This window comes from Gallinula chloropus, assembly GCF_964237585.1.
Source record: "Gallinula chloropus genome assembly, chromosome: 14".
In the NCBI taxonomy this organism is placed as follows: Eukaryota; Metazoa; Chordata; class Aves; order Gruiformes; family Rallidae; genus Gallinula; species Gallinula chloropus.
In genome coordinates, this window is record NC_140099.1 from 7,459,700 (window position 1) to 7,485,672 (window position 25,973).

The 25,973-nt window shown below is 41.2% G+C and overlaps 1 protein-coding gene across 1 annotated transcript in view; it reads right to left on the bottom strand.

The window, feature by feature from the left end:
• Window positions 1-6,636: 6,636 nt before the first annotated feature.
• Window positions 6,637-25,973, bottom strand: part of KIF26A (kinesin family member 26A) — a gene marked incomplete at its 3' end in the record, with an annotated part of 98,297 nt that continues 78,960 nt past the window's right edge. The window contains exons 6-16 of the mRNA XM_084270375.1: window positions 20,389-20,598; window positions 18,334-18,427; window positions 17,623-17,885; window positions 17,179-17,362; window positions 16,730-16,889; window positions 14,917-15,079; window positions 10,976-14,369; window positions 8,288-8,478; window positions 7,811-7,831; window positions 7,267-7,417; window positions 6,637-6,812 (exon numbers count right to left, since the gene is read on the bottom strand). Coding sequence (XP_084126501.1) covers window positions 6,637-6,812; window positions 7,267-7,417; window positions 7,811-7,831; window positions 8,288-8,478; window positions 10,976-14,369; window positions 14,917-15,079; window positions 16,730-16,889; window positions 17,179-17,362; window positions 17,623-17,885; window positions 18,334-18,427; window positions 20,389-20,598 — 5,007 coding nt within the window. The remainder of the gene's footprint in view (window positions 6,813-7,266; window positions 7,418-7,810; window positions 7,832-8,287; window positions 8,479-10,975; window positions 14,370-14,916; window positions 15,080-16,729; window positions 16,890-17,178; window positions 17,363-17,622; window positions 17,886-18,333; window positions 18,428-20,388; window positions 20,599-25,973) is intronic.

A 25,973-nucleotide genomic window follows, 5' to 3' on the forward strand; every position in this document is an offset into this window, starting at 1 on the left:
CCAAGGATATAAATGGGGGGGGGGGGCAGCCCATGGCTGCCCTCAGTCTTCTCCACCCCTTTGTGCCTGCCCAGAAGGCACAGCTTTTGAAAAGAAGTGCACAGTCTGGGCACTGGCCTTTCCCTCTGTTATGGGTATATTTGTATACATTATTACATTTTCCTCCTTCTGTGTCTCTTCCCAGAAGCTGAAGGGAAAGCTTTGTTTTCCCTCATTTCCTGTCATACAGGTAAATAACATGTCTCTGCTTTGAAAACTGAGCAGTTTGAAAATGGCATCCCATCAGAGGCTGTCTGCAGCGTTTCAGCTGCCATGGCTGAAGCAAAGACATTGAGAGAGAGAGAGACCTATTTTTAAGAGCTGTTACATGCTCAGCTTGAAGGGAAACACAGTGGTCCACTTTCTCCTTGCCCCTCATACCCTGTCTATTTAGGCTAAAAAATTGTGTTTGTACAGCACTTAGCCCCATGAGACTGAAGCCTTTAGGTACAAATGTAACTCATTTAAATGGTAATGTACAGCAAAATGAGTGGCACCCTTCAAAACAAGCAGCATTTCTAAGTATATCTGTGCCAGGTGCTGACAAATGGGGGGGTCACTGTTACAGACGCAGGGAAAGGTCTCAGTGAGTCAATATTTAAAAGTCAGTCTTTCCACTCAAAGGCCAAACTAAAACGTCTGCTTATTTCTCTACTGCCTGTGCCCTGGAGCACTGTGCCTGCCTCCCAGAGAGCAGCACCTGAGGACTCCAAAGGTATTTCCCATACAAGGTCAGATCAATTAAAATGTGCTGTAAATACAGTCAGGTGAGTTGTGTCAGGAGGCCTGATTAGGTCCCTGACACTCTGAAGGGCAGAATCGAAGGCAGTCTGCTGACCTCAGGTAGGAGACCCAGATAACAAGGAGGAATGAACCTGCTTTTTCACTGCCCCGGGACTGCAGGCTTTGCTCCTGGCCACGTAATATTACTGTAATATCAGTGATACCAAAAGTTAACAAATGGTTTCATTCTTCTCCTACTAAGTCTGCAGCAAAGCTCCAAATCCAAGTCTTTCAAGCTGTCCCAGGGAGGCCAGTGTGTGCTGCTGCCTTCCTTTGTCAACACTGATAGGAAGCTCCCACAGAAATGTTTACATTAAAGAAGTAAATGAAGCAAAAACCTTTGCAGAATGAAGCTGTATTGGCTCACACCAGGATCTGGGCTGTCTCAGAGAGACCTCCTTACCACCTATATGTGAATAAGCTCCTAATCTCTGCAGAATATATTGATATAAAAGTACAGCAAGTGAATCATGATACTGAATAAATGGATATGCAGTGGAGAGAAGGCAGAAATGTTATTTTTATCTGCTGTAAGAGCATCTCTCTACTGTCCATCCCCCACTGAGACGTAGCCAAGTGACAGCTGTCCTTCCTCTCATCCTGGAGCCACAGCACTATGTCCAAAAATAACCTGTCTCAAGCTGAATGCAACAGTCAGAAGCAAAGGCATATAAAAAGGTAAAACCAGGCCACTGAGGAAGCATGTGTCACCCGTAGTCCCTGTGTGCATTGCTCTGGAAGATTCCCTTCCTTTTGCCATCATGCTGCTGCTGTTCCCCCTTCAGATTATGGGGAGAGTTTTGGGAAGAGAATAGGTGACGTAATGCGCTCCTGTGTAAACTGTTGCAACTTCACTGTCATGCCAAACACACCCTGTCAGGGTCAGATAATAACCCACAGGTCTGATAATAAATCTCTGAACATCTACACTGTCAAGCGCTATGCCTTAGTCTGTGTCTTCTACAAACAGTTCTGCAAGTCAAATTCTGCATGAAGCCATGAGACACTGCATATGGGACCAGACTGGGAGGGTGGCAAGCTTTCTATTTTGCACTTGTGATCTCACTGCACAACAACAGAATCCTTCTTTACTTTCCCCCAAATACAACTGATAAGCAAAATATTTTCAGCAGGATTTTCATCTGGTGAAAGTCAGTGCAGTTCCACTGAACCACTGCTAAAGCAATTTACACCATCTGAAGCCCTGGAGCAAAAAAATCCAAGTCAATGGGATATAAGCCAAAATTGGAGTGTTTTGCTGGATACAAACCAGATTTACTTGCTTGCTTAAACAGGTGCCTAAGTGCTCTAGTGAATTGGGGCCCAAGTACAGCACCATTTTTTATTTGTGGCCACTTCTGCCAGCTTGGACATCTGATACAGAGGTCATTTTACAGCTAACGTTTTTTGCCTTAGACCCTGTGTATGGCCACAATATACAACAGCTGCCTGTGGAGTTATGTTCCACATATAACCTTAAAAATAAAATGCAAGTGACTGGAAAACATGGGTTTATAACTAGAAACAGAATACATGGATACCTTGAAATAGAAATAAATGAAACACTTTCTGCATGCTGAGAAAAGACCAAATAATCTCACATTTCTGTTGCATTCTCTTTTAGTACTGATGTTTCAATACTGCAGTTGGAGTGTCCTAGAAATGCCTTAGCTTGAGCTGGTTAGACCAGAAGCAGTGTGAGGAAAAAGGTTTTACACATACATTAAATGAGCTTTTGCCTACACACCTTCCGAGTTGTCTGTAGGAAACTGTGCTTGCAATAACCACATTTCCAAACACTTCTGGGAATGTAGCAATGTCCTCTAGACGTACATTTCTTAGTACATGGTTAGCAACCCCACAGCTTACAGGACTGGCTACTGACTCTTTCAACTCACCCATCCAGCTTGCAAATTCTGACAAGTGAGTTGAAATCCCACCTTCCAAGAGTAGTTTTATCTATTTGATTGTGATCAATGAATGAGGAAGTGCAAAAGTAAGCTTGGAAGCCATGTCCAGAATGCAAGGTTCTTCCGACTTTCATGAGTCCCTGATGACCAGATGAGAAAGAGCTTTCTCACTTGATTCCTGTTCCAGTCCATATGTCATCTATTCCTGAAGGATGCCTGACTGTGTGCCTGAGGCAATGGGGACCTCTCCTCTCCCTGCCCGTCACAGGCAGGTGAGATTACCTCTGGTCTCCTGGTTAGTGAAGCCTGGTGAGAGGTGGGGTTTGAGAAAAGGGGAGTTTATATCCCACTTCCTGTAATTTAGGCTTTATTTAGAGTCACCACTGCATTGGTGACTCTACCAGCAGCTGTCAATACATTTTTTTTCTTGTTACCAGGTAATAAGCGTGATGTAAGTGGCTTGGTAAACTGGGCCACCAAGGGACATAGAAAGAGATGCCCCAGCAAGGAGGAGGTCAGGTATTTCATGGGAAGATCTGCAACCAAGGGAGAAAGAATTCTAGTGTGAATTAGCCCTGCCAAAAGTAACCGGCAGTTATCCAACACCACTGGGTTTCTAAGGTTTTATTTGATACCGTAACAAACTCAACAAGTTAACGTGTGTAATTTAATGGCTATTTTAAATCATTAAATCTCAATTGAAAATTAATGAAAGCAAGCATCCAGCTTCATTTTGCAATTATCATTTGTAACCTTATATAATTGAGCCTTTTACAAAATAGGCTCAAATTGTAAACTAAGCATATATTTGTATAAATTTTAACTGGCTAGAACTGCAAAAGTAACCAAAAAGAAAGGAAGGTTATAGACTCTAAGGTCTTGAAATATAAAAATAATTCACTATCCACAACTCCTAATCAGGAACGGTATTTGCATAGGGAAAAGTCTACTGTTTCATTCATCAGTGCCTCACGTTATTTTGCATCTCTGGCTTCTCTTGTGTCACCAAGCCAGAGGCAAAATGCATTTAATATGCATGCTGTTGCCATCTTGATGTGGAACTAAGCAGCCCTGAAATGTCTCTTTCGCTACTTTGTGGCAAACATAAGCACAGTTAGAAATTAAGGACCATCAAAGGGTGTAAGCCTGATCAACAAATCAGGTTTACAAAAAATTGGGAGAGCTGATTTTTATTTCAGAGGATTATAATATTGCCAAAGCGTGTGTGTGAGGGAAACAATTAAGACCTAAGAGGATGAAGTCAGTGGCAAACAAAAGAAAGAAAGAAACTAAATTTGCATCCATTCAAGACAGGGTTACCAGCCCTTCTGTTCCAAGAGCTCAGAGCATTACACAACTCAACTCATCTTGCAGCTGCACCATTAAGAAATGCCATCTCCAGAGGACAGTGTCACAGCACCAGCTCAAAACTTTAACACCACTATCCAGAGCTCCCCGTGAATATATTCTCCTTAACCTCTCTCATTTGAAGGCTTCCCCCTTTCCTAAGAAATACTTGTGCCTCAGCATGCTGCTGCCTTTTTTGACTGCATTTATGTGATCCTTGCTCTGGAAAAAAACACAATCTATTGAATCACTACAAGGCCCTGATTCCATCTTTGGAAGAACTGTGATTTTCTGCACACATACAGAACATAAATATAGCAGGATTTTACAACTTAGTAAATGTATCTGGTACCCAAGGATATCAGCAATGAGATCCTCTAGAAATTCTGAATGCTAGCTTCCCCCACGTACAACCCAATGCAGTACCAAATGTTAGTAAGCAAACTCGACTCACCCTTTTCCAGGGATAAATCACAGGGAGGTAGATAAGAGCAGGGCATCCTTAACCTGTGCAAAGTCACAAAGATATTTAAGCACCAAACCTCTGCTCTCCCTCTCCCACTTCTCCAGCTGCAGAATGAGTCAGAGGAAAGGAATTACCCACCACTCCCCCCCAGGTTTCTTGTGAGGGTAAGAGAACTTGGTGCTTGGATGCCATGCTGTTAGGGCTACATATGGAGAGAAAAGAGGGAGGGGATAATTTCACACATTACAGGCCATTCAGCCAAATGGCTGGAAAATCCTCAAGATGGTGTCATCAGAAGCACTAGTTTTACACTAAATATGCCTGGAGTTCCTCCAGCTAGAATCAGTAGGAGACGAGGACCAAGCATACTATTGTCTAACCAAAAGCAAACACAGCAGTGTCAGAGAGAAATCCATGTAGTCATTTGCTATGATGGACCTACGGGGCTTCCAGACCTTGATTCCGGTTTCTGAAGTTTTCTTGTGTTTTTAGACTGATTTTTAATTGCTTTGTCTCATCAGGGAAAAGGAGTGTGAGTGCTGCAGGTCTTTGTTTCATAAACTATGAAGTGCTAAGAGAATATAAGTATTACCATCGCTATTTATTTTACCCTTTGGTGATTTGTCTCTCCCAACTGGTTTACGATGACTAATGTCAGAACTCTGTTCTACAGTTCTCTCTCTGGGGTGAAGAGATAACACAACATGACATTCAGTAGTGTTCCACGGGCCATCCTCTCTTCCAAACATTAAAATCATGTACATAGCAAGAAGCGATCGTTAACAATAGATGTATCTTTTATTCACAGATAAAAACTGAAGCAAGCTGTTATAATACATATTTGTACAAAGGATTTGAAAAAACCATAAAAAGGAAGATGATTAGAAAATATGATTCATTATGAAATGTGGTATTACATACACTATTAAACCTTTTCAAAAGTATTTGTTTGGCAACAATTTATCAATAGTTTCCACACTTAAGTGGCCTCCTTCAAAAAAGCACAAATCTCATGCAGCATGTATAAACTTGATCCTGAGGGTTTGCCTTCCTTAGAAAAACTGTAAAAAGATATACTATTTGTCTTAAAAGTTCAAAAATGCAAATGCTATATTTATAGTCAAAACTATATAAAAATATGGACCTAACTTAACATTTACAAAACCTTTTTGTTCCTTTTTTTTTTTTTGCTTGTTTTATGGTTTTGGTAATAAACATAATTCTCAATTCCTGCAGTCAGAGAGGAAAAAAGAAAACCAAAACAAACCACAGTGCCCTTTGTAGACCTCACATCAAGTTTATGACTCCAAAAAGACCAGGTCTGTGATAAGTGAGGTTAGTAACCAAGGAAGTAGGTAAACAGTTAATATATATCTATATATGTATATATAAAATGGAAAACAAACATTTATTTTGATCTGAAAAAGTAATAATACAAAACCTGAAGATAAAACAATCATTTCAAAATGCCATAATACACCTTTTCAATAGATAAATGTTCATAAAAATATCTTGAACCCTAACCAAGAAAACAATTATAATACAATTTCAATTCTGCTACATAAAACAGCTTTTCTGTGAAACAAGAAGGCAAGTTCAGGTATGAAAACATAATTTACTTATTGCTTTTGCTACAATGTTGTTTGTTTTTTACATATAGTCATAAATACACTATACAGTATAAAATATTTCGTAGGAATACATTTTGTGGTCTGCTTAGGTTTGCTGGCTTTAATTCTAGCACCAAATACAAAAAGGAAAATCAAATGAACTTTAAAGGCACTTCCATCGTATGTTTTTGTTTGTTTGTTAATTAACATCTCGGTTTGTACTATATTTCTTCGCTTCCTTCTGGTAGAAGCAATACTTGATCCTACTTTTATCTTTGTACAGTTCAGGTCACGTTGAGGCACCAAATGATTTATGAACATTCCCATCCCTCAGCTGTTTCTTTCTCTTACAACATTTCATTGATGCTTTTTAGTCTTCACCTTTCCTCCTTCACTTTCCAGCTACTTATATCTCTTTACTACTTCATGTCGTACGATCCAGCTTCACTTCCTTCAGTCCCTTGAAAAAAAAAACCTCCCTTCAAACCTCCACTTCCCTTACTCCATCTTGCACATCTGTTACTCCAATATCAAAACACGTCACTATCATGATATGTGATTTGCAAAGATTAACACACTGCTCCAGTTCCTCTGTCACTTGTTCCAGTGCCTCCAGGTACTCCTGTGATTCCTTATTGAGATCAGGATCCACTTCAACTGTCAGACAAAAACATAGTGAGTAAGAGAAGCAGTTCATAGCAGAACATTATTTTATCACAGGAGAGGCAATAACAGAGTACAATTTTATTTCTCTTGAACCAGGATTTTTTTTTCCACTTCTTTTAGCAGATCCAAAACATGTTTTTCCTTCTTTGGAAAGAAGGGTAAAAGGTTTTGTAAGTATTTAACATTAATAAAGATCACAGTGAGTCCTTACGTTGTTTTGACATTCTCTTCTGGTCGGTTTGGAGTGGGGTGGGGGGAAGTTTTTCACTCCCAGTGCTACACTGAGCAAATCCCACATCACAGAAAAACGAATGGAATCACAGAATATTTTAGGGCTCAACTAAGCAAAATATCTTAGCAAGTGCTTAACTTTTTCAGTCGGCCAGCTCACATGCTAAGAATTTGTTACATGCTCAATATATTTGTGTTTTCACAAAATACTTACAGTCTTCTTTCCACTTATTTGGATCCATCATCAACCTGCACTTTGTCTCTTCCAACTCTTCCTTCAAAAAATCATGCTTTGCCTTTACTTCTCTGATTCGCTGCTGGCGCCTTTCTAGTATCTTCAGCTTGGTATGGAAATACATCAGACCCTTTAAAGACACAGAAATGCCATTTCATGAATTTGCATGCAATGAGCTGACCTCCAACAGTTTGACACAAATTGCTCCCAACTTGTTACTTGTAAGAGTTAGCAGGTGGGTTGTTTTGTTTGGTTGGAGGTTGGTGGGACTTTTTATTAATTTTTATTTGAAGTCTACATTAATGAATTCGAGTCTAGAGGAACAGCATGCTACATCACTTGAGCATTTGTTGCACTTCTCTGAATTAGCAAACATCTCTTAATACATTCTGAAATTACTGCTCTTTTTAGAGGGCTTTTTTTTTCACAGCAGTGCAAATAATAAACACAACCTAATAATAATGTAAAAGTTCTATTTAATCCTAAAACATATGAATACTTATTTTCTTAAAAGCATTCCTACCTTCTCAACATCCTGGAAAGGCTATTATGAAAGAAATGGGAAAAAGGCATCAGATGAATATAGAATTCTGGACTCCAAAATAGAATTAGCTGAAGTGTTTTCCAATTACAAGTAAATTAAACTCAGTGTATCCCTGATTTAATAGAATCCTGTCATTTACATAAAGAGTTAATGATCCTATAGTTGAGGGAGGTTGTAATGTTTCATCAGCCAGTCTAAGATTATAAAGTCTTCTCATAATGTATTCATTGGTAACTTCCATTTACACCATCAGTCATGTTAGACACAATTAATTTCAGACAGTAATCATTTTCATTTTCTGTGTTAAGGGTACCCCAACATATGAATTGTAAAATTAATAATTACAGTGTTTTAATTGCAATCAATTTCCTGAACACCATTCCAGCATTCAAGCAAGGATTCTGCCTGTATACTGTAATTTAAGTTGTCTACAGTTGTTGTAAAATATGTGCTGACCTCAGTTTCCTCTTGTCTGTGTCGTTGTAATCGTTCCACATCATCTATCTCATAAACTTTGATTTCAAATGGCTCTTTTAAAGTGCCTGGCAAAGGTGGTAGATCAACCCATTGGCCAGTAACACTGGGTTTTCTTCCTAGGGAGGAAGCATCTGGCAACGGAGCAGGAATCAATCTACGACGCTGGAGACCTAAAATACAGAAAAGACAAGTGTTCCTGAGACTCTAAGTATTTAACTGACTGCAGAACATAGTGCAGTACATTAAAGAAAGAACTAAGTTCTTAGGATACATAGGAAAAAATGCTTTTCTTGATCTTTTCCTTTTAATAAAATACCCTCAGGCTGCTAATTGAGTTAACTGCCTTGACAATCTATGTTCGACTTATTTCATGGATGGAAGTAACAGCAGTTCCTCTCCCAAAGCAGATGTCTGAGCATCAATTCTTTATTCTCTCCTTGCAAAAATATTTTGCCTGGATTAATTTTTCTTCAGTGGGCTACCACAGAACTCATGTTGCAATGTCGATGAGATATTAATTTCAAACCAATACTGATAATGGCATATGAGCCTGGAAATCTGTTCATCCAGTTAAAGCCAAGCAAGGCTACATAAGATCACTCAATGAGGATGTTTTGGAAAGGGAAAGACTTGGTTCTACAACACCATAATTCAATCCCAATTCATTTAGCCTGAATCACCGTTATAATCCTACCTGCTGAAATCACCCACTTTAACTCTGATCCTGTAACCACTCTGGTGACAGCAGGATCCCTCTGAAGACAGCACCAAATGGATGCAGTCAAACACACACACTAAGCAGACAAACTTTATATCCTTCCACTGCACCAGCCAGGGTCAACATCATTTCTCCAAGGATGAAGTTAAAGGATAAAGGGACAAGGTTTCCAGTGACATACACAGGAGTAGGATCTGTCCTTAAAGTCAGAGACTTCATGACTACAGCACTGGTGCAATGTAAGTCACTCCAAGAATCTCTAACACTTTGCAAAGACTACAATATATTTTATGCCAATAATGGATCTACACCAAACATTTCTTGTAAGAAATATTTCATGATCTTCCTAGGAAACCTCATTTCACATATAGAACATGTTGTCTGAAAGTCCACAGCATGCCGAAAAGTAATACATAATTTACTGAACTAGAGCAATTTCAATCGGAAAAAGAAATAGTTCATCCTTTTTAAAGGCTTATAAGCATTTCCTGGGGCAAAAACAAATACAAATCCATCAGTGGGTAATGCCTTCTCAATATGTGTGCAACTTATACAGCTGTTAATATTGATTTGTAGGAAAGGTTTAAGAGGTTGATAAGCTATGGAAAGAGAACTCTAGCAAATGTTGCACTAAGTTTCCAAAATGATTTATCACCTGCTGAAGCAACTCAGTTGCTTTGACCAGAAAGCACCACAAGATCTACATCAGTTTAACTCATCTGGTTGTACTGCCAGAGTAAAGCATCATGGATGTCTACAGGGATTGCAGTAATTACCACTTTCCAACTGAAAGCCCAGATTCAGCCCATTGCTGATATTATTTCCTGCTATATTTCCAAGTCAGTATGCTTAGGTTGCTGAGTAAGGCTGCTGGTCATTAGCTACACGACATTGATCGCCACCAATTCTTTACGATACTTGACTTCAATGTAGACCACTAAAAATGAACACTGTAACAGCAGTCATAGCAGTCTGATTTTGAAGCTGGCTACAACTAATGGCACTTAACACAAGCACCACCTGTGAAAGCAATAAGGAAAGCCACTAAAAAACAGGAAAGGAGACCTGGCTCTCATAGACCCACCTTTGCATAGCATGGTCACACACATCTACCTTGGCACAATAAGTGAGCCAGAACCACCTCTTCTGAGCAACTACCCCAGTTGGCTTCCTATTCCTTACAGAATCCACACATACACTCTGAGATTTCTTTATAAATGCACTATTTACAGTGCAAAACAGTAATTTTGCAATTAGTTGGTAGCATTAACATAAGAGTCACTGCATCATACATACACACCCTATTGCTTTGCCCGTAAAGCCTTACCTTTGGGTAATCTAACATACATTCAGCAATCCTCATTAATTCACAAATGCTCTTCTGCCCTCCAGGCTTATCCCCGTTTCTAAACTACAGTCCCAGCCCATCGCACTGAAATTCTCTTACAGATGTCTGACAGTAGAGCTCCTCCTCGCCTCACTGACCTTCTCTCACTGGTCCTCCCTGACAGTCACTAAAACTAATCAGCACCCACCCAGCACCCTCACTCTTCCCAAACCACCTGTAACAACCTCCTATTTTGGGCCATGCTCACTGCTGACCCAGCTGTGGGAGGAGGAAGGAATGTCCCCCATCTGCCAACAGCCATCTGCTGCCTCCTCCCTCCCAGGGAGGCTGCTGGCGCCCGGGGGCGCCCAGCACCTCTCTTGCCCTCTCCACCACAGCACCTGTGTCACACCTGCAGCTTTGAAGTAAAATAAATGACAAGTAGCTGCTGTCACAGCAATATGTGTGCACACACAAGCGCATACAGACAGTCCAACCCCCCTCTTTGCATCTCCCTAAACTTCTTCTCTCATTCCCTCAGAGGTGCTGTGAAAACCCCCCATCCTCAAGGTCGCAACAGCATACTGGTAGATGTCTGTCCACCTCCCTCTTCATTCCTTACCTGTCGATCGTTTCTTGGGGGACTTGAGGCTCCTCATCCGGCCTGGTGATGACATCCCACTTTCGCTCATGGAGTCGTGCGCCGAGGAGGCGCTGCCTGTAGCCTCGCTGTCCCGAATCATGCTCTCATAGCCACTGCTGCCACCACTGTGGTAAAACAGAGCCGTCCTCCCCATGGCCGGTGGTAGTTCCCCACTTAAGACGCTGCTGTTGTCGCTGCCATGCCCACTGCTGTACCGCTGAGGCCGCCGGGGTGCTGTTATCTTGCTGTATGGAGATGGCAGCACCGGGATTTGCGACTTCTCATCACTGAGGTTAATGCCGCTGTCATTGCCACTGTCAGAGTCGGTGGAGCCTCGGAAGTGGCCCACCTTGGCAGAGCCACCTGACACCAGCTCGTTCACACGGCTGTTGGCAGCTCTCATGGCCTGCTTGGTCCCCATGATGGTTCCTCTGCCAGGTTTGCTGCCAACGGGCTGCACCGAGCGGGGTGCTGCCTTCCCACCGGGCGCCATGCTAGAGCCCTTACCCGCGGGCTGTGCCAGAGACTTCACAGAGGAGCTGAGAGACTTGGACCCGCTGGCAGAGAGGCCCCGGGTTTTATTCCCATTTGTTTGCACTTTCTGGTTAGCCGTGGGTTTTGCCTGGCTGTTTTTACTGGGTGCAGGAGCAGTGAATGATGATGGTAAACCTACAGCAGGGGTGACAGGGGGGACCCCCAGCCTGGGGACAGAGCGCCCTGCCCGACCATTGCTAGCACTCCCATTCTCCCTTGTCACACCTGCTTTGGATCCAACTGATGACAGGCTGTCACACCTCTCCAGGGACATGTGGCTCCCATAACGATGTACGGCTTCACTCTTTGATGCCTTCACCTTTAAGCTTGATGTCATCTTAGGCAAAGAGTGGTCACCCTTCAGGTTCATTTTACTGCTAACACTTTCACTGAAGTAAGACCCAGCTTTCAACCGCAAATCTGCTTCGTCTTCAGCCTTTGGTGTGCCAGCTCTGGCAAAGTCCAGGCCAGAGGCTTTTCCCCCACCATTACCCAGACCAACAGGTTTCTGCTCCAGGCTCGATTTGCGTACAGGAGGTGTTGGCGGTGTTGGCCCACCTGGCCTGGGCAGCATAGTTGATTTCTGTGGTGCATTCTTCTTCCCCAGTGATGATTTCAAGCTGCCAGTGGCCAAGGGAGCATCTGAATTCCCTCGGGTCACAGCCTCTGACAAAGTAGTGTTAGCGTGAGACACTGGCATCACTCCCAGCGTGGTGGCTCCTCTCTTTAGCTGTGGCATTTTCATTGCAACTTCTGCCTTCTTTGCAGCTCCACTGGAGGATTTGCAGGCCATTTCACAACCATCCACAACCCTCTGTGAACAGGCAAGCATAGTCTGTGACTTTGTTGGCCTGGATTCTGCATCAAAATACTGGGCAGCTTTTCCTGGCTGCTTCTCAGTACCAATCACATGAGATTTTGGGGACACCAATGAGTCTGCAGGTTTTGCTTCCAACTGATAATCAGCACGCAACAGCCAGGGATCTTCAAATATACCACGTGGATTCTGAAGCTCTTTATAGCTGAGGACAGTATTATTGTGGATTTGAGACGAGGTAGTTTTTGTTTTCCTAGGAAGACTAGAATGTATTGTTTCTATCACAGGCATATCACGAGAATTACTAAATTTTATTTTTACGGGCTGATCAGTGACACAAAAAGCACTTTTTATCTGAGATGCTTTGGTAGTTTCAGAGGTTTGAGGGCTTTTGCTGATGCCTGAGGACAGTTTGCTGGAAGTCAAGCTCTCGCTCTCCAGTTCAGAGAAGCAAAATCCACTGTCATTCAGAGCGCTTTTCAGGGGGACAGATAAATGGGATGAATCCAAGTTGAAGGGTTCATCAGACTTATTACAGCTGTAAGATGACTGTGCAACAAAACTGTCACTAGACTGGGCGCCATCACTTTCGATTGTACAGATGCTGACTTCACTAAGCCATGAACTAATGGAGGAACGTCTGCTGCTGGTAAAGGGATCCTTAGCAAAGGGCACAACAATATCAATATTTACACCAGTAGCCCCAGTAGAAGTCTCCTGTGAGGTGTAAGCATCAAACTCATCATTTATGCTGCTGATAATACTGACTGGCCTCGAGCCTGATGCAAGGGCCTGAAGGGAGCAGTCACTGTTAAAGCTAATGATACTGGAAGGTCTTCCATTATCCATAATCCCACTAATGGATAGTTCTTCCACCACAGTGAAAACAAGCTCATCCTCTCCATTCAGCTCAACAGGCTGCTGCAAAGTCACTGTGGTGGTTAGAATATCCCGATCAAAACACTTCCCTCTGAACGCTGACCTGAAGCTATGCACCTCTATCGCACCCGACTGATTCTGGGCATTGCTACCAATCACGAGTGTGCTTCCTACAGGGTTCTGCTGAGGTTTGTTTCCCATCTGCTTGCTCATTCCCACAGGAGGTGTCCGAACTGCATTGCTGTTGTCCAGCTCCATATTCTCGGTTCTGGAGCTTGGCACCTGATCCTTCTGCTGCGGAGGTGGAGGTGCTGGGCTTGGCAAAGGTCTCTTCATGTACAAGGGCTTTTCCTTAATGACACATTCAGGTGCAACCTTATTCTGCTCTGGATTCCTTGAAGGGCTACACATTGAGGACTGCAGAGAATCAGTGATTGTCTCTCTTTCTCCCTCCATTACAGGGTCTATTATTTTGTTGTCAGCTTTGCTCTGTGGCTTGGAAAGATCCATTTTCAGGTGAGGTGTGCTCATTTCATGACAACTGCCATTGCCACCCCTTGGTGCAACAGGCTGGAAAGGAAGGTTATGTCCTTTTTTAGGAGATAGAGTTTCTTGTGGAACTGGTTTCTTAAATCCTCCAGAAGGAGGAGATATTTTTTCCTTTATCAGCTTAGACTGTGCATTTTCTGTACCTCCAGGGACTGGACTACAATTGGACACAGCAGAGATTTCTCCACAAGCAAATTTGATGGGTTCCTCGCTTCCATCAATGCACTCTAACCTTTCTTGCAGTTCAGCAAAAGTGTTGCATTTAAAATGGTCCTTGTCAGAACTCCTACCAATAGCAGAATTGTCTTTACTTCTCTTCTTGTTTAGGGATGGGATTATGGGAACAAACTCTGGAGGACCTTCATTATCTGTCAATTCCCTGTCAGACAAAGCTGCACCATTGGGACCAACATAGATGACAGTATCACAAGACTGTTCACTGCTGGAGGAATAATCTGGATCACTAGATATACTCAGGACAGGAAGGTCAGGATCAAGGGCAACAGTTCGTGGGTGGAATGGTCGCAAATGGGGTGGTCTTCGTACATGTCCTTCTTCACATGAACTCTCTCCTCCCGACGAGCTTGATGCATACTGCAAATGAGTAATACAGGAAAAGTTATTCATGTTAATTTATATATATAATTATATAAATACATACATATAATTGATTCAAAATGCCAGGTTTGCTATATTCTCTCTGCTTCAAGTATATTATCACAACTACACATAGTGGAAAAATGTTAAGAGTGTGAATTAAAACAGTCATGCTACATAGATTTTACTGTATTAAAAGCAATATAACGATCACACCTTTTCAGATTATTTCCATTAAGCATTATGCATTGTCTTTCTACTCAAAAGTTTTCTGTTCCTTATTGGTTTTTATTTAATACAAAGAGGTGCTTTTAAGATAGTTCCACATATCAACAAAGAAAGATGTGTTTTGAACAAAAAGAAGGGAATTTCAGGATTGAGGGTGGGATAATGGCTGAGTGCCAACTCATTTGTCAGATCCTCTCCTGAGCTTTTACGAAATTTGTATTACTTCTTACCCCTGAGAAATCCCACATTCCCCCACCGAGAGGTCAGGAAAACTCATTTTTCAAATGAATTAATTTCTGTTTGTTTGTGAACCAACCTTGGATTTCTTCTTTCTCATTCGGTGGATTCGTGATGCAAGCTGAATGGTGGTGAGAGTTTCTGCATAATTGGCTGGGGAGTCAGAAATATGCGCAATCATAGTAGTTCTGCAGTTGATGTTCCCAAGTGACTCCCTCAACAACATTGTCAGCTTGTTGTCCCTATGTAACAAATGAGAACACTAGGGTGGTTTAAAGAAATTACAATCTTTTTTTGCAGATTTTTACACCACCAGCTGTGCTTTCACTCTCATAGGATATATGCATGTATGGTACATGTATATAAGAAATTTGCTCCACACTTAAATGTGTCTAAATATACACATACAGAAGATATCAATATTCTTATTATTTATCTGCCTGTGTATTTGCAGTATAGTAAGTCATTTTGTTACTTCTGCAATTGTAAAATGATTAACAGTTTAGTTATCTCAGGCTAAGCTCATATTACCCAAAGCACTCATGAGTTCTGTATTTTTAGCTGAACAGACTTAGTACCTGGATAGATAAGCTCTGTGAGCACTACGTAAACAATTTTGATAATAAGAAAAAAATAAGTCAACAGAAATAGCAAGAAATCTCTAAACAAACATAATAATATTAGGTATCAGAAATACATTATCAGTGTCACCCCAAGTAATCTAGTTTCCATTCTGCCTGCTGTGTTCTGCTCTGACATAGCAGATGGGAAGCAGAATTTCTCTCTGAAGGCTTTTCTGGTGATGCAAGTCTCCACCACAGACAGAAAAGCTGATGCAACAGATGACATTTTGTCCTCAACTGGTCTCTCCACATCTTTCCCCAGTGCTCCTGGGAAGCTGTTTCCAATTCCTCCTGAGCTAGCCCAACACAGAGGAACTACTGTCATGTCTGCCCTCTAAAACATGGCAGGCAACAAAGCTGAGGATTTGACCTTCCCTATTGTAACCCATCCACCCTCTACTTCAACAACAAACCTAGCAACTAGCCTCTGGAAATTATCTTTCTGCCTAATAAAGAAAGAAATGACACTTGTTTGAGACGTAACGCTAGATAAACATGTGAAATGACACGAATGATAACAATGGCACAAAATTATAATGCATGAAGACAAGCAAATTTAAGGACTGAAGGCCAAATTCTGGTGAGGGTATTTACAAGGTGGTTGTTGTCTTTAAGCTGGGCTTTCCCACAGATTTCTGACATGATATTGTTTTCAAGGGCACACCTGAATGTTTGCTTCTGCTAAAAAAATGTGCAATGTGGGGGGGTCTTTTTTTTAACTGAAAATATGCATCATTCAAAAAGGCATGCAGAAATAACCTTCAACGACCATAATTGATAAATTCTGCAGTATTTTCTGAAATTTCAATACAGTTTTTAAATTTTGAAAAAGGAGAGAAAATCCTAGGATATGTTGACTAAATTGCTACTGATGTCCATCTGGCTGAGATCAGTCTAAATTCCAGACCCAGGAAATGAAGAGGAGCTAAAAGGAAAGAAAACATCTTGTCCTTCTCCCCTGTTGTTTTAAACAATCAAACCTTTCCCAACGTTTCACCCAATTCAAGTATATACCAGTATGCATAGAATATTTGGCCACAGAATTGAGAATTTCATGTTACTACATGATATTTAAAAAGTTGTGTCAATATAGACAGGTAAAAGAATAGATGTGTGTATCTGTGATATAGAAGTGACCTGAAAAGAAGACAGAACCCTTCCTGACAGAACTTCCCTTAACTTCATCTTAGGTAAAGAGTAAATTGTTGATGCAGTTCACTGCTAACACCAGCCAAAAATTTCAGAAAATGCAGGCAATTATTCACTTACTTATATGGCACATGCTTAGCACCATTTATTAAGGCCAAAATTACATTGCCCAGGGCAGAGAGAGACAGACACAGAGAGCCTCCTCCATCTCGGCTCTTGCTCAGCACTTTTTCACAGCTCCCTAGATCAATGAGATGCAAACGGCTGCGTCCTCCAGACACTAAAACAAGAAGGGGAAAAACAGTTGTGTATCACGTTCTTACATGGACTAAAGCCAAACCTGCTATTCAAAATCTATTCAAATGAGGAAAATAATGAATACAGAATGGGATAATGACCAAAATAAACATTAATAGCAAGGAAACCAGGTATTAGCCACAGCTACCAAAGTTAAAGGTGACTCAACTTGAGGGTTCACTTATTTTTTCTTTTTTAATTTTATTGCACATTACTGTTTAACCCAAACCCACAACATTTAAAAACAATCAATATGGTAAGGAACTTCATACTTCCTCCTTTGCCACTCTTCTCCATGCGATACTGGTATATATGAAGAGTAAAGAGCATATGTGAATTCCTCCTATCTTCTTCCTCACATTCAGGTTTGCTGGTACTTCTGGCAGCAATTGCAGCATCAAGGAAAAAGGCAGCTTTCTCTGCTGTTGGAGCCCTTAGCTCACTTTGGTTTTGAAGCTTGAACATAAACAAGAAAGTGACTAATTAGTGCAGGGGCATTTTTTTTTTGTTATGATTTGCTTAACTGGCTAAATCTCTAGGGCACTAAAAGAAACAAATATGTACACAATGGGAGAAGGGCTTATAAATGAAAAGCAATAGCAATACTTTTTTTTGGTTTTTTTACTGCCTTAAATCTTGTCGTAATTGTCAGATAAAAGGAAATATAGAGAAGAAAGTCAGGCTCAGAAAAATCTATGTTGAGATATCCATTATACCTGGGTTCCACATATTGGATCTTCTCTCAGATAAACCCCAGGAGACTGGCCATCCTGAAGGCTGCCAGTGGCTACTTCAGCTAACAAATCCTTAAGGTTTTCATCTTTGCCACTGATCTCCACAGCAGAAACTCTAATAGAGAAACGAGTCCCAGTTTTTTCTTTACGTTCATTGATTAATTTGAAGAGCCAAGAAATTGCACAGGGGATGATACCAAGGCTTTGCGTAGAGTTATCTTTTCCAATCATGGTAAAAGATTTTCCTAGAAAAGACAAACATGAACTTAATTCACCTTTCTTGCATAACACAGTGTCTCCTCACATCACCACTGTATATAATGGGAAAGAACAGATATAAAAATTAGAAGTATTTTATTATTAATCCATTACTATTTATTCAATTAGTTTGGCATTTTTTGTAACTCAGACCCCCATCAAATTAACATTAAAAACATCTCTGATCTTTCCATTTTCATCACAATGCACCTATATAAAAACTTGCTCTTGAATAAGCTAATTTGATGTTACATTTTACCTTTTCAAATTAAAACTTACAATCCCAGTGTAGAAATAAACCGTGATAAGTTTGCAAAGCTAATTAAAAAGAAATTCTAATCTATTCATATACTCCAGGTTTATTGTTCCAGGAGCTGACAGCATGTAATTACCAGACTGACATAGTAATTAACGGTAACGAATTTGGGAGCTCACCAAGCTTGACATGACCAAAGCAAAATATGCAACCATCTGCACCATTCACAACAGACTGGATTACTTCTGCTACTGTTCCAGAGCATACCTCAGCCTGAAAGAAAGATTGGAGGCAAATAAGTACAAGAGCATACACTGCTAGGGCTTTTACTGTTCTTCTGTAATGAAATGAATGACTCAATATTTTTGAGGCACAATATTCTCCCCATTTTTATGGCATCAGTCCTGTTATTTTAGTAACTATGTTATCTTAAAAAAAATAATAAAATATGCTACTACCGCCTAAAATAGTTCTCAATTCTATTAAACCAATTCTCTTGGAATATTGATTCTATGACTAATGTAGCAAACTGAATGCTATCCAACCAGGCTTCCTGCTGGTATAATAGCTTAGCCAAGGCTATTCAGCAATAGTAGCAACTCCACTGAAATTAAGCTACTCAAGAGTGCTCACAGGAATTAAAAAGACATTTATACTGGAGAAAACACATTAAGATCCCTGAATAAGATTTCATAGTATCACATTTTCCTCTTCCAGGGGAAGCATCACCATCAATAACGAGAACTTGCTAAAATATTTGAGTGTACTAAAACCAGTTTATCCACGTCAGTGAAGGTTTCAAATATACAATAAGATGATATATTAAGTAGAGCAACCGGAGGCAGGGGAGAGGGTTGGTGTAAATATGTAACTACAGTGGAATGATAAGGCTCTGTTTGCAGGTGCATGGCAGCAAGCTTGCCTCAAGCAACAACGCCTGTACAGAAGTGGCTGCTCTGGCCAGCATCACCCAGAAACATCACAAACAGGCCACCCAACAGGCCACCACAAGGACCTGAAAGAGCCTAGCCCAAACCGGGGGTCAACAACCCAAAGGACTCGTGCCAAAACCAGCAGAAAAGCAGGCTGTGATGGACCATCTTGCAGCAGGGATGAAAACACAAGTAAGAAAAAGCCATTTCCAGTTCTCCACTGATGGTGAGATCACAGTTCCATATTTCTGGAGAATCTTAAAACCAGCCTCTTGGCATGGTTACCACTGCTTTAGGCACTGATCTGTGTGGGAAGTTATTCTCCATCTTTAGTGTTTGGCTAGAACTCAGACCCAATAGATATTTTTATCTCTCTACTTTGGGACCCAAAATATTAAACAAAATCCTAGAAAATCTAATGATGAGATTCTGAACTAGTTCTAGTCATGTTTTCTCAACATTAATATAATACTTTCACCTTGGATGTTTTGTGGTTTATTTTCTTTCAACAACCCTTACTTTTTTTTCAGGCAGCTCACACCTGAAGTATGTCTTCATACTCTCCTTATTTTTGTTCTTCTTTTTAAAGTTCTGAGATTTTCTTTCTGAGCATAATATTTTTCCCAGAAGGAAATTTCAGGTGTCCAATCTTACTGAATACACTGCAGCCCACAACCCTCTCAAATACCAACCATCCCGTCTGTGTATCAGATTTCAGGTCTGGAGCTACTACTGAATGAATACCCCCTTTTGCAGGGCAAGAGAAAAGCATGTACCATCAGCACCACCAAGATAAAATAATCAGTCAAAACCATGGTATAAACAAACTGGAAAAGGCAAGGAAAATACTAAAACTCCCTAAGTGTTTCCCTATAGCAATCCCAGGGGGTTAGTTGTATCTCTTCTCCTAACAGCAGCATTTAGTTTAACATTAAGCACATGTTCATTTCCCATTGAAAGCAGTGGGGAAGGACTTTATTTCAGTGACATCAAATGTGTTAAAACCTAACTGGATGGAAAAGTGAATTTTGAATTGGTTGTGTCTCTCTCTTAACAAGAGAAAATGCAAGGAGATAATTTAGTCAGCAAATCCATCTCCCCAGCTACTACTCCTTAATTTTACATCTCAAATAAACTGAAAATGTAAGAATTTACTCACTTGTCTATTAATTACCATGTTTTTCCCAGGCATTAAGGCAACTCATTCAAATAAAATTCCCCAGGAACAGAAAGAACTCTTAAGGCAATCAAATGCAGCGGTCATGACAAGACTCTGAAGATTTAAGCGAGTGACTCCAGTACCTGGGAAGCATCCTGGGGGAAAACTGCATCAAAGGCAAACATCTTGGGGACTGCAACAACTCCTCTCCTGTGACCTGCATTGGAAGGTCCACTTGCCGCTGGATCATAAAACGTGATTTGCTTTTTTCGTGGGTCTACCTTTAGGAAGGACATAGATTCAGATGTTTCATGGGCTCCTTGAGAGGGGCAAATCCTTACCATCACTTTCACCTGTAAGAATTCAGAAGAAAGCAACAACTTGAGTTCCCAGTGACAGATAAACACATGCAAAGCATTCCTGCCAAACCCACTCCCCCATCTCACAACACATTCATTTATAATAGGTATGTCAGAACAACCGTGGGACAAAACCAGAGCCAGATTTTCCAGCCTGGCTTCCACCCCGAGGTCTTCACTGAGCTAGCTTTTAAAGGTTCGCTTTGTCCCTCCAGTTGACTCTGTTCCAGTTTTACCATTTCAATTTATATATGTCTGACCTGCAGGTATAATCCACTGTAGGTGTAATACCAGAAGAAAAGGAAAGTCTAGTCTTATACCTTTCAAGTATTTAATGTGATCCAAACCCTAAAACAATCCACTCTGAAAAATCAGTCTGAGTTATGCGAGGCTCAAACAGCTAGTGCATTCAAACTGAACTAAATCTAGAAACTTTCAATTCCCAGTTCACGTTCTTCTAATAAGAAGGTGCTTCTTGTATATCCTTCCCAGGCAGATGCCTTTATGCTGTCATTGCTAGGCTCTTCAGTGCTTAGTTGCAGATTTAATGGGAAAGGAGGGAAGAAAAGAAAAAGCATTAAAAGGTCAAAAAGCTTGAAAAGAAACCACTCAGAAAGTACATTTCTATTGCAGGATTGCAAATGCCAATTTCCTACACGTGGCATTTTAAGGCAGCATTTTTAGAGCTCAGACACATTGGCTGTGACTTCCACAGCAGCTGACGGGAGCCAAGTGACTGGGTCGCGCTGACGTTCAGCAAAGGCTGCACACCTGCAGCCAGGATGCTTTTAAGCTTCCTGGAAATCATACTCTTACTTTGAAAAACGGTGAAATACTGCCTCACACCCACTTAGGACCATTTATCCTTATGAAATGCTCCCAGGTCAGAACCAGCATGTTTTATATGCCTTGCGCTGGAGGAAATGGCTATTACAGACACAGTGAATCACTCGGCCGATCTTTGCCCAGCAGATCAAACTTAAGAGAAAAACAATTCTCAGCCACAGTGACCTTCTGTGGCCAATATGAAATGTTTCAATAACAAGCTGAAACACAGTATTATCTCCTTATCCAACCACCAGACAACTTTCACAGCTCCACTGTTAACCCAGTTCCACTGGCTGAGGAGCCTCCATGGCTGTAATGCACCACGGCCAGCACAGCTGGAACAACTCACACCCATGCTCTCCAGAGCACCCCTGAGGAGCTTCATCTTCTGCAATGCAACTACTGACCCACAAAACACCCAAATGAGATGCAAGTCCTGTAAAAGGAGTGGGAGGGGAGTGACAGATAGCAACCCTTCTGCTGCAAATCCCCAGGTGAACCCCGACAAACGCAGTGCACGCAGTTGCTTGCTGACCTGAGTCAGGCCCAGTGTTAGCCCTGAGCTGGATGTTGCATGGGGAAGCTGGGTTGGAGAGCATCTTTCTCTGACAAAGGATGATCTTCCTTTCCAGTAACTTTTTGTTGCTAAATGTAACTTTAACATGTCAGAACAATTTGACTCCTATTACTATGTTCTAAGAACATTATTTCATTAAAATGGTGAGCACTTATTACACTGACACGTTCTCTGTGTCTTTATAAAATAATGCAGCTCACAGTCAGCACTTCCCTGTCACTCCTATATGCAGACAACTGAAGCTGCAGAACTACTCCAGCAAAGCACAACATGTGAAACGCAGGCAATGAGCAGAGAAAGACCACAGCAGGCTGAGCCACCCTCTAGGACTGCCCTTCAAACCAGACAAAGTGACAAGGTGACAGCATATACCCTGCACACAGTGGGTGCAGTGAAACATAGTACCCAAGCCAGGATCATCCACTGCAGACATGTGGGTGCAGTATAAGCACCATGCTGAGTTGCCTCTGCCTTTATCAGCTGGGAAGGGTGGGTAATTTGAAGATTCCATTTAGGTCCTCAATTGTTATGTTTTTCCAGCTCCTACCTTCTACAGGCGCTAAGCAGCACAAAGGCATCCCTGCACAATTACTCAAGCATCCTCATAAAAAATACCTTCCAGAGAACAGCTATAAGAGCTTTTCTCCTACACTTTTTCCAAACAAAGAGCTTAAGAAACAACGGACCCCTCCACTAAACACTGCAGGAGACTCCACCAAAGGTAGCAGCAAATTCTTCCACCTACTGACTCAAGCAGTCCCCCAATTTCAGCAATTTCTTCTCTTTCCCCTTTCACAGTGATATGCATACGAAAATACAGTCCCAGAAAATAAGTGAACCTTAGAATAAATGAAACAGCTGCTTCAATAGCAAGGTGCAGAGGTGACACAATCAAGGCTATTTCCCCATAAAAGCTCCATGAAGCCAGCTTTGTGTATTAGCCTGCTAGCTCAACCTTGACATGCTACCAAGGTGCTCGGAAAAATAACCTCCCTGAGGAAAATAAACCAAACCAAACACCTAAATATATATATAAACACAAATGCCCACTTCAGGGTCACTTGATTAAAATGAATTTTAAAAACATATGCTGTTCTCAGAGCACTTCTCTAAACAGTCCTTTCTGTTCTCTCTTCCACCTATTATTAGATTATAGTAGCCAGAGCCTGGATAAGAGGAAAATTGGTTTGCTCCTGACCTAAACAGCAAGTTACCTCCATCAGAGCATTGCTCCCTCTAACACAAAGATGGCTTCACCCTCAGAAAAATTTTGTGTGTCAAACCAGCTTTTTAAAACCACCTCTCCAAAGCAGAAATATACCAAAATAGCTTCCCATAATGGATCAGATCCCAAACTTAATAGGCCTCAAGAGCCATATTCATTTTTACAGTGGAAGTGAGCTTTCAAGACAAATGGCAGGGGGGAGAGAAAAGCAGTTTGAGGGAGTCTCTCTGTGTTTTGTGTATTAAAGCTGATTTGCAGAGTAGAAAAACACTGATTTCAAATTTAGTTTCTCTGTCAACTATATCTATCCATAAGTGATGCCTACAAACTCATTCATGGTGCTGAGCCAGACTCTGACTTCACTCGGAAATGACATGGAAACTCTCATGAAAGTACCAACAGGCACAAAGATTACTCAAACATATCCCTTCGCAACAGCAAAACGATGTGCAGGCAGATCCCAGGTGCACACACACACTTTTAAGTCCATAAAAGAAAGCTTTGGTGTTATACCATTTATTCTTCTTACACTTCTCGCCCTCCTGTGTTTCAGGACCAATCTTAAATGACAGGTTTATATTCCCAGCTCTGAAGTTCATCCCAGTACTCTTCTGGGATGAGTACTGCAGAAAAAGCAGCACACTATGGAGCCAGCATGGTTCCTGTCTTAAAGATCAACTTAACTGCGTCTTCTCCTGGGTCTCTTTACCTAGTTCTCATACAAACGGCATGCTCACCCGTAGAGACAGCAACGCACAGTGCAGGAAATCACCCAGACAGGAGGATTCAAATAAGCAGGGGAACCTGCAAATTTTAAAGTAAATTTGGCCCATGACTGGGGAGCATAGCAGGAATACCTGCACGTCATTCTAATGCTTTAATAATTCATTTTCAGAAGCAAATCAGAGTTAAATGCAATAACATTAATTTCAGGCCCACTGAGGATCACACCCTCTATGGGGATGGGGAGAAAACTAAACTGAATGGCAACAGAAGGGTGGGGGGAAGAACACCAAAAATGCGAGACAATACAAATATGGTGATTCCAGAAACATCATGTCAGGTCCAGGACACCTGAGCCCTGGACATTTTTAGACCCCTTAAGGAGAGCTAAGATCATGTCTTTCCTGTGACGACAGAGCCCCTGCTTGACCCCAACCCATTTATGTATTTCTTCTTCAATATCACAGAAAGATGCAAAGTAAGAAAAAGAATTACAAGTAGAAGTTTATCATTATCAAGTATACAATGATTTGTACATAGACATTCATGCAGACATTGAATACTGGACAGAAGCTCTACTTAAATGAGGACGTTGATAGAAAAGGAGGCTACGTTTGTATCTGAGTTCAACTTCTGCAAATAAAAATAAACAAAACATAAATCACAATACTTACACTTTGTTAACATTTTTCTCTGCCAGAAGACAGCCTAAATCATGCAAACCACTGAAGTATCTCATTAATTAACTGACTCATTTTGTGGGTTTTTTTACACTGAGGGTTAACACTCAGCTGCTGAATTTTCCACATTCATATTTCTGCAGGAACCAGGGGGTCAGCAGAATTGTTGAAGGAAATCCTATTAAAATCAGAAATGTTTGGCAAAAGAAGATGGAAAACATCCTGAATTTGACATTAAAAGATAAATAATTAAAAAATAAATAAATGAGCATATAATTTGGAAAAGCCCTAGAAAGTCAGTCCCACTCATCCCTCACAGTAACGTGTATAATTTTAACCATCACTGGTAAGCATGTGAGAGACACTCACAGCAATCAAGGAATTCTTTTATTTTTTTTTCAAGTTTAGATGTCTGAAAGCCTACAGGGGAAGTCAAGAAAAAGAAAAGCTATAAAAGCAAACATCTGCAAGCTAGAATTCATTTGCTCCAGCTGTGAAAAGGCTAACCAGCGGATGGATGCTGAAGCATAAAAACAAGCATCACACCATAGTTTTAAGCACATATAAAGAATTTTAGGCTAGAAAAACTGACAAAGGAAGGAAAAATAAAAAGATACATTAAAAAAAAGCCAACAGTCCCCTATTTGGAAGACTATGGGGCTAAACTCCATACAGTTTCAGAAACATCTGATGACACCACTAGAGAACAACAGATTTATATAGTACACTCAAATATTGATAATTTGTGGGAGCCCTGAGCCAAAACTCCAGACCATGACATCTTTGACTCTTACGACAGCCAAACATAGATGCAAATTTAACAATTTTGACCCCAGCAACAAAACATCTCAGAAAGTGAGGGACATACATCTTGGCTGGCACCCACCCTTCCCTTATCTTACAGCCGCCCTCCTGCTCCGTTGCTACTGTTTACCCCATTTCACACCTAAGGGTCACAAGGAGAGACCTTCTGCCCCATCGTGATGTGGCAGTTGCCGCCCCCACACTACGACCTCCTCCAGCAATGCCTTTCTCCCATGCCCCCTTTGTGGAGACTTATGATTTACAGACCTTCCCCAGAAAACTGAACTAGCTGCAACTGAGGAGAAGAGGACATGGGAGTCACAGAACCAAAATAATGGGCTGCCCACAGCAACTGGTCAAGATAGCACAAAACATCAAGCATATGTCAGAGTCAGAATGAAGGTTTGGGAAAAGTAAGAGACAGATGAAAAAGCCGTGAAACCCAAATTTCAAAGCAACTCTCTGACATGAATGCGAGACTGATGGCCAGAGGAAAGCTAGCAGTTTTGTCTAATACAGCCCATGTATCTGG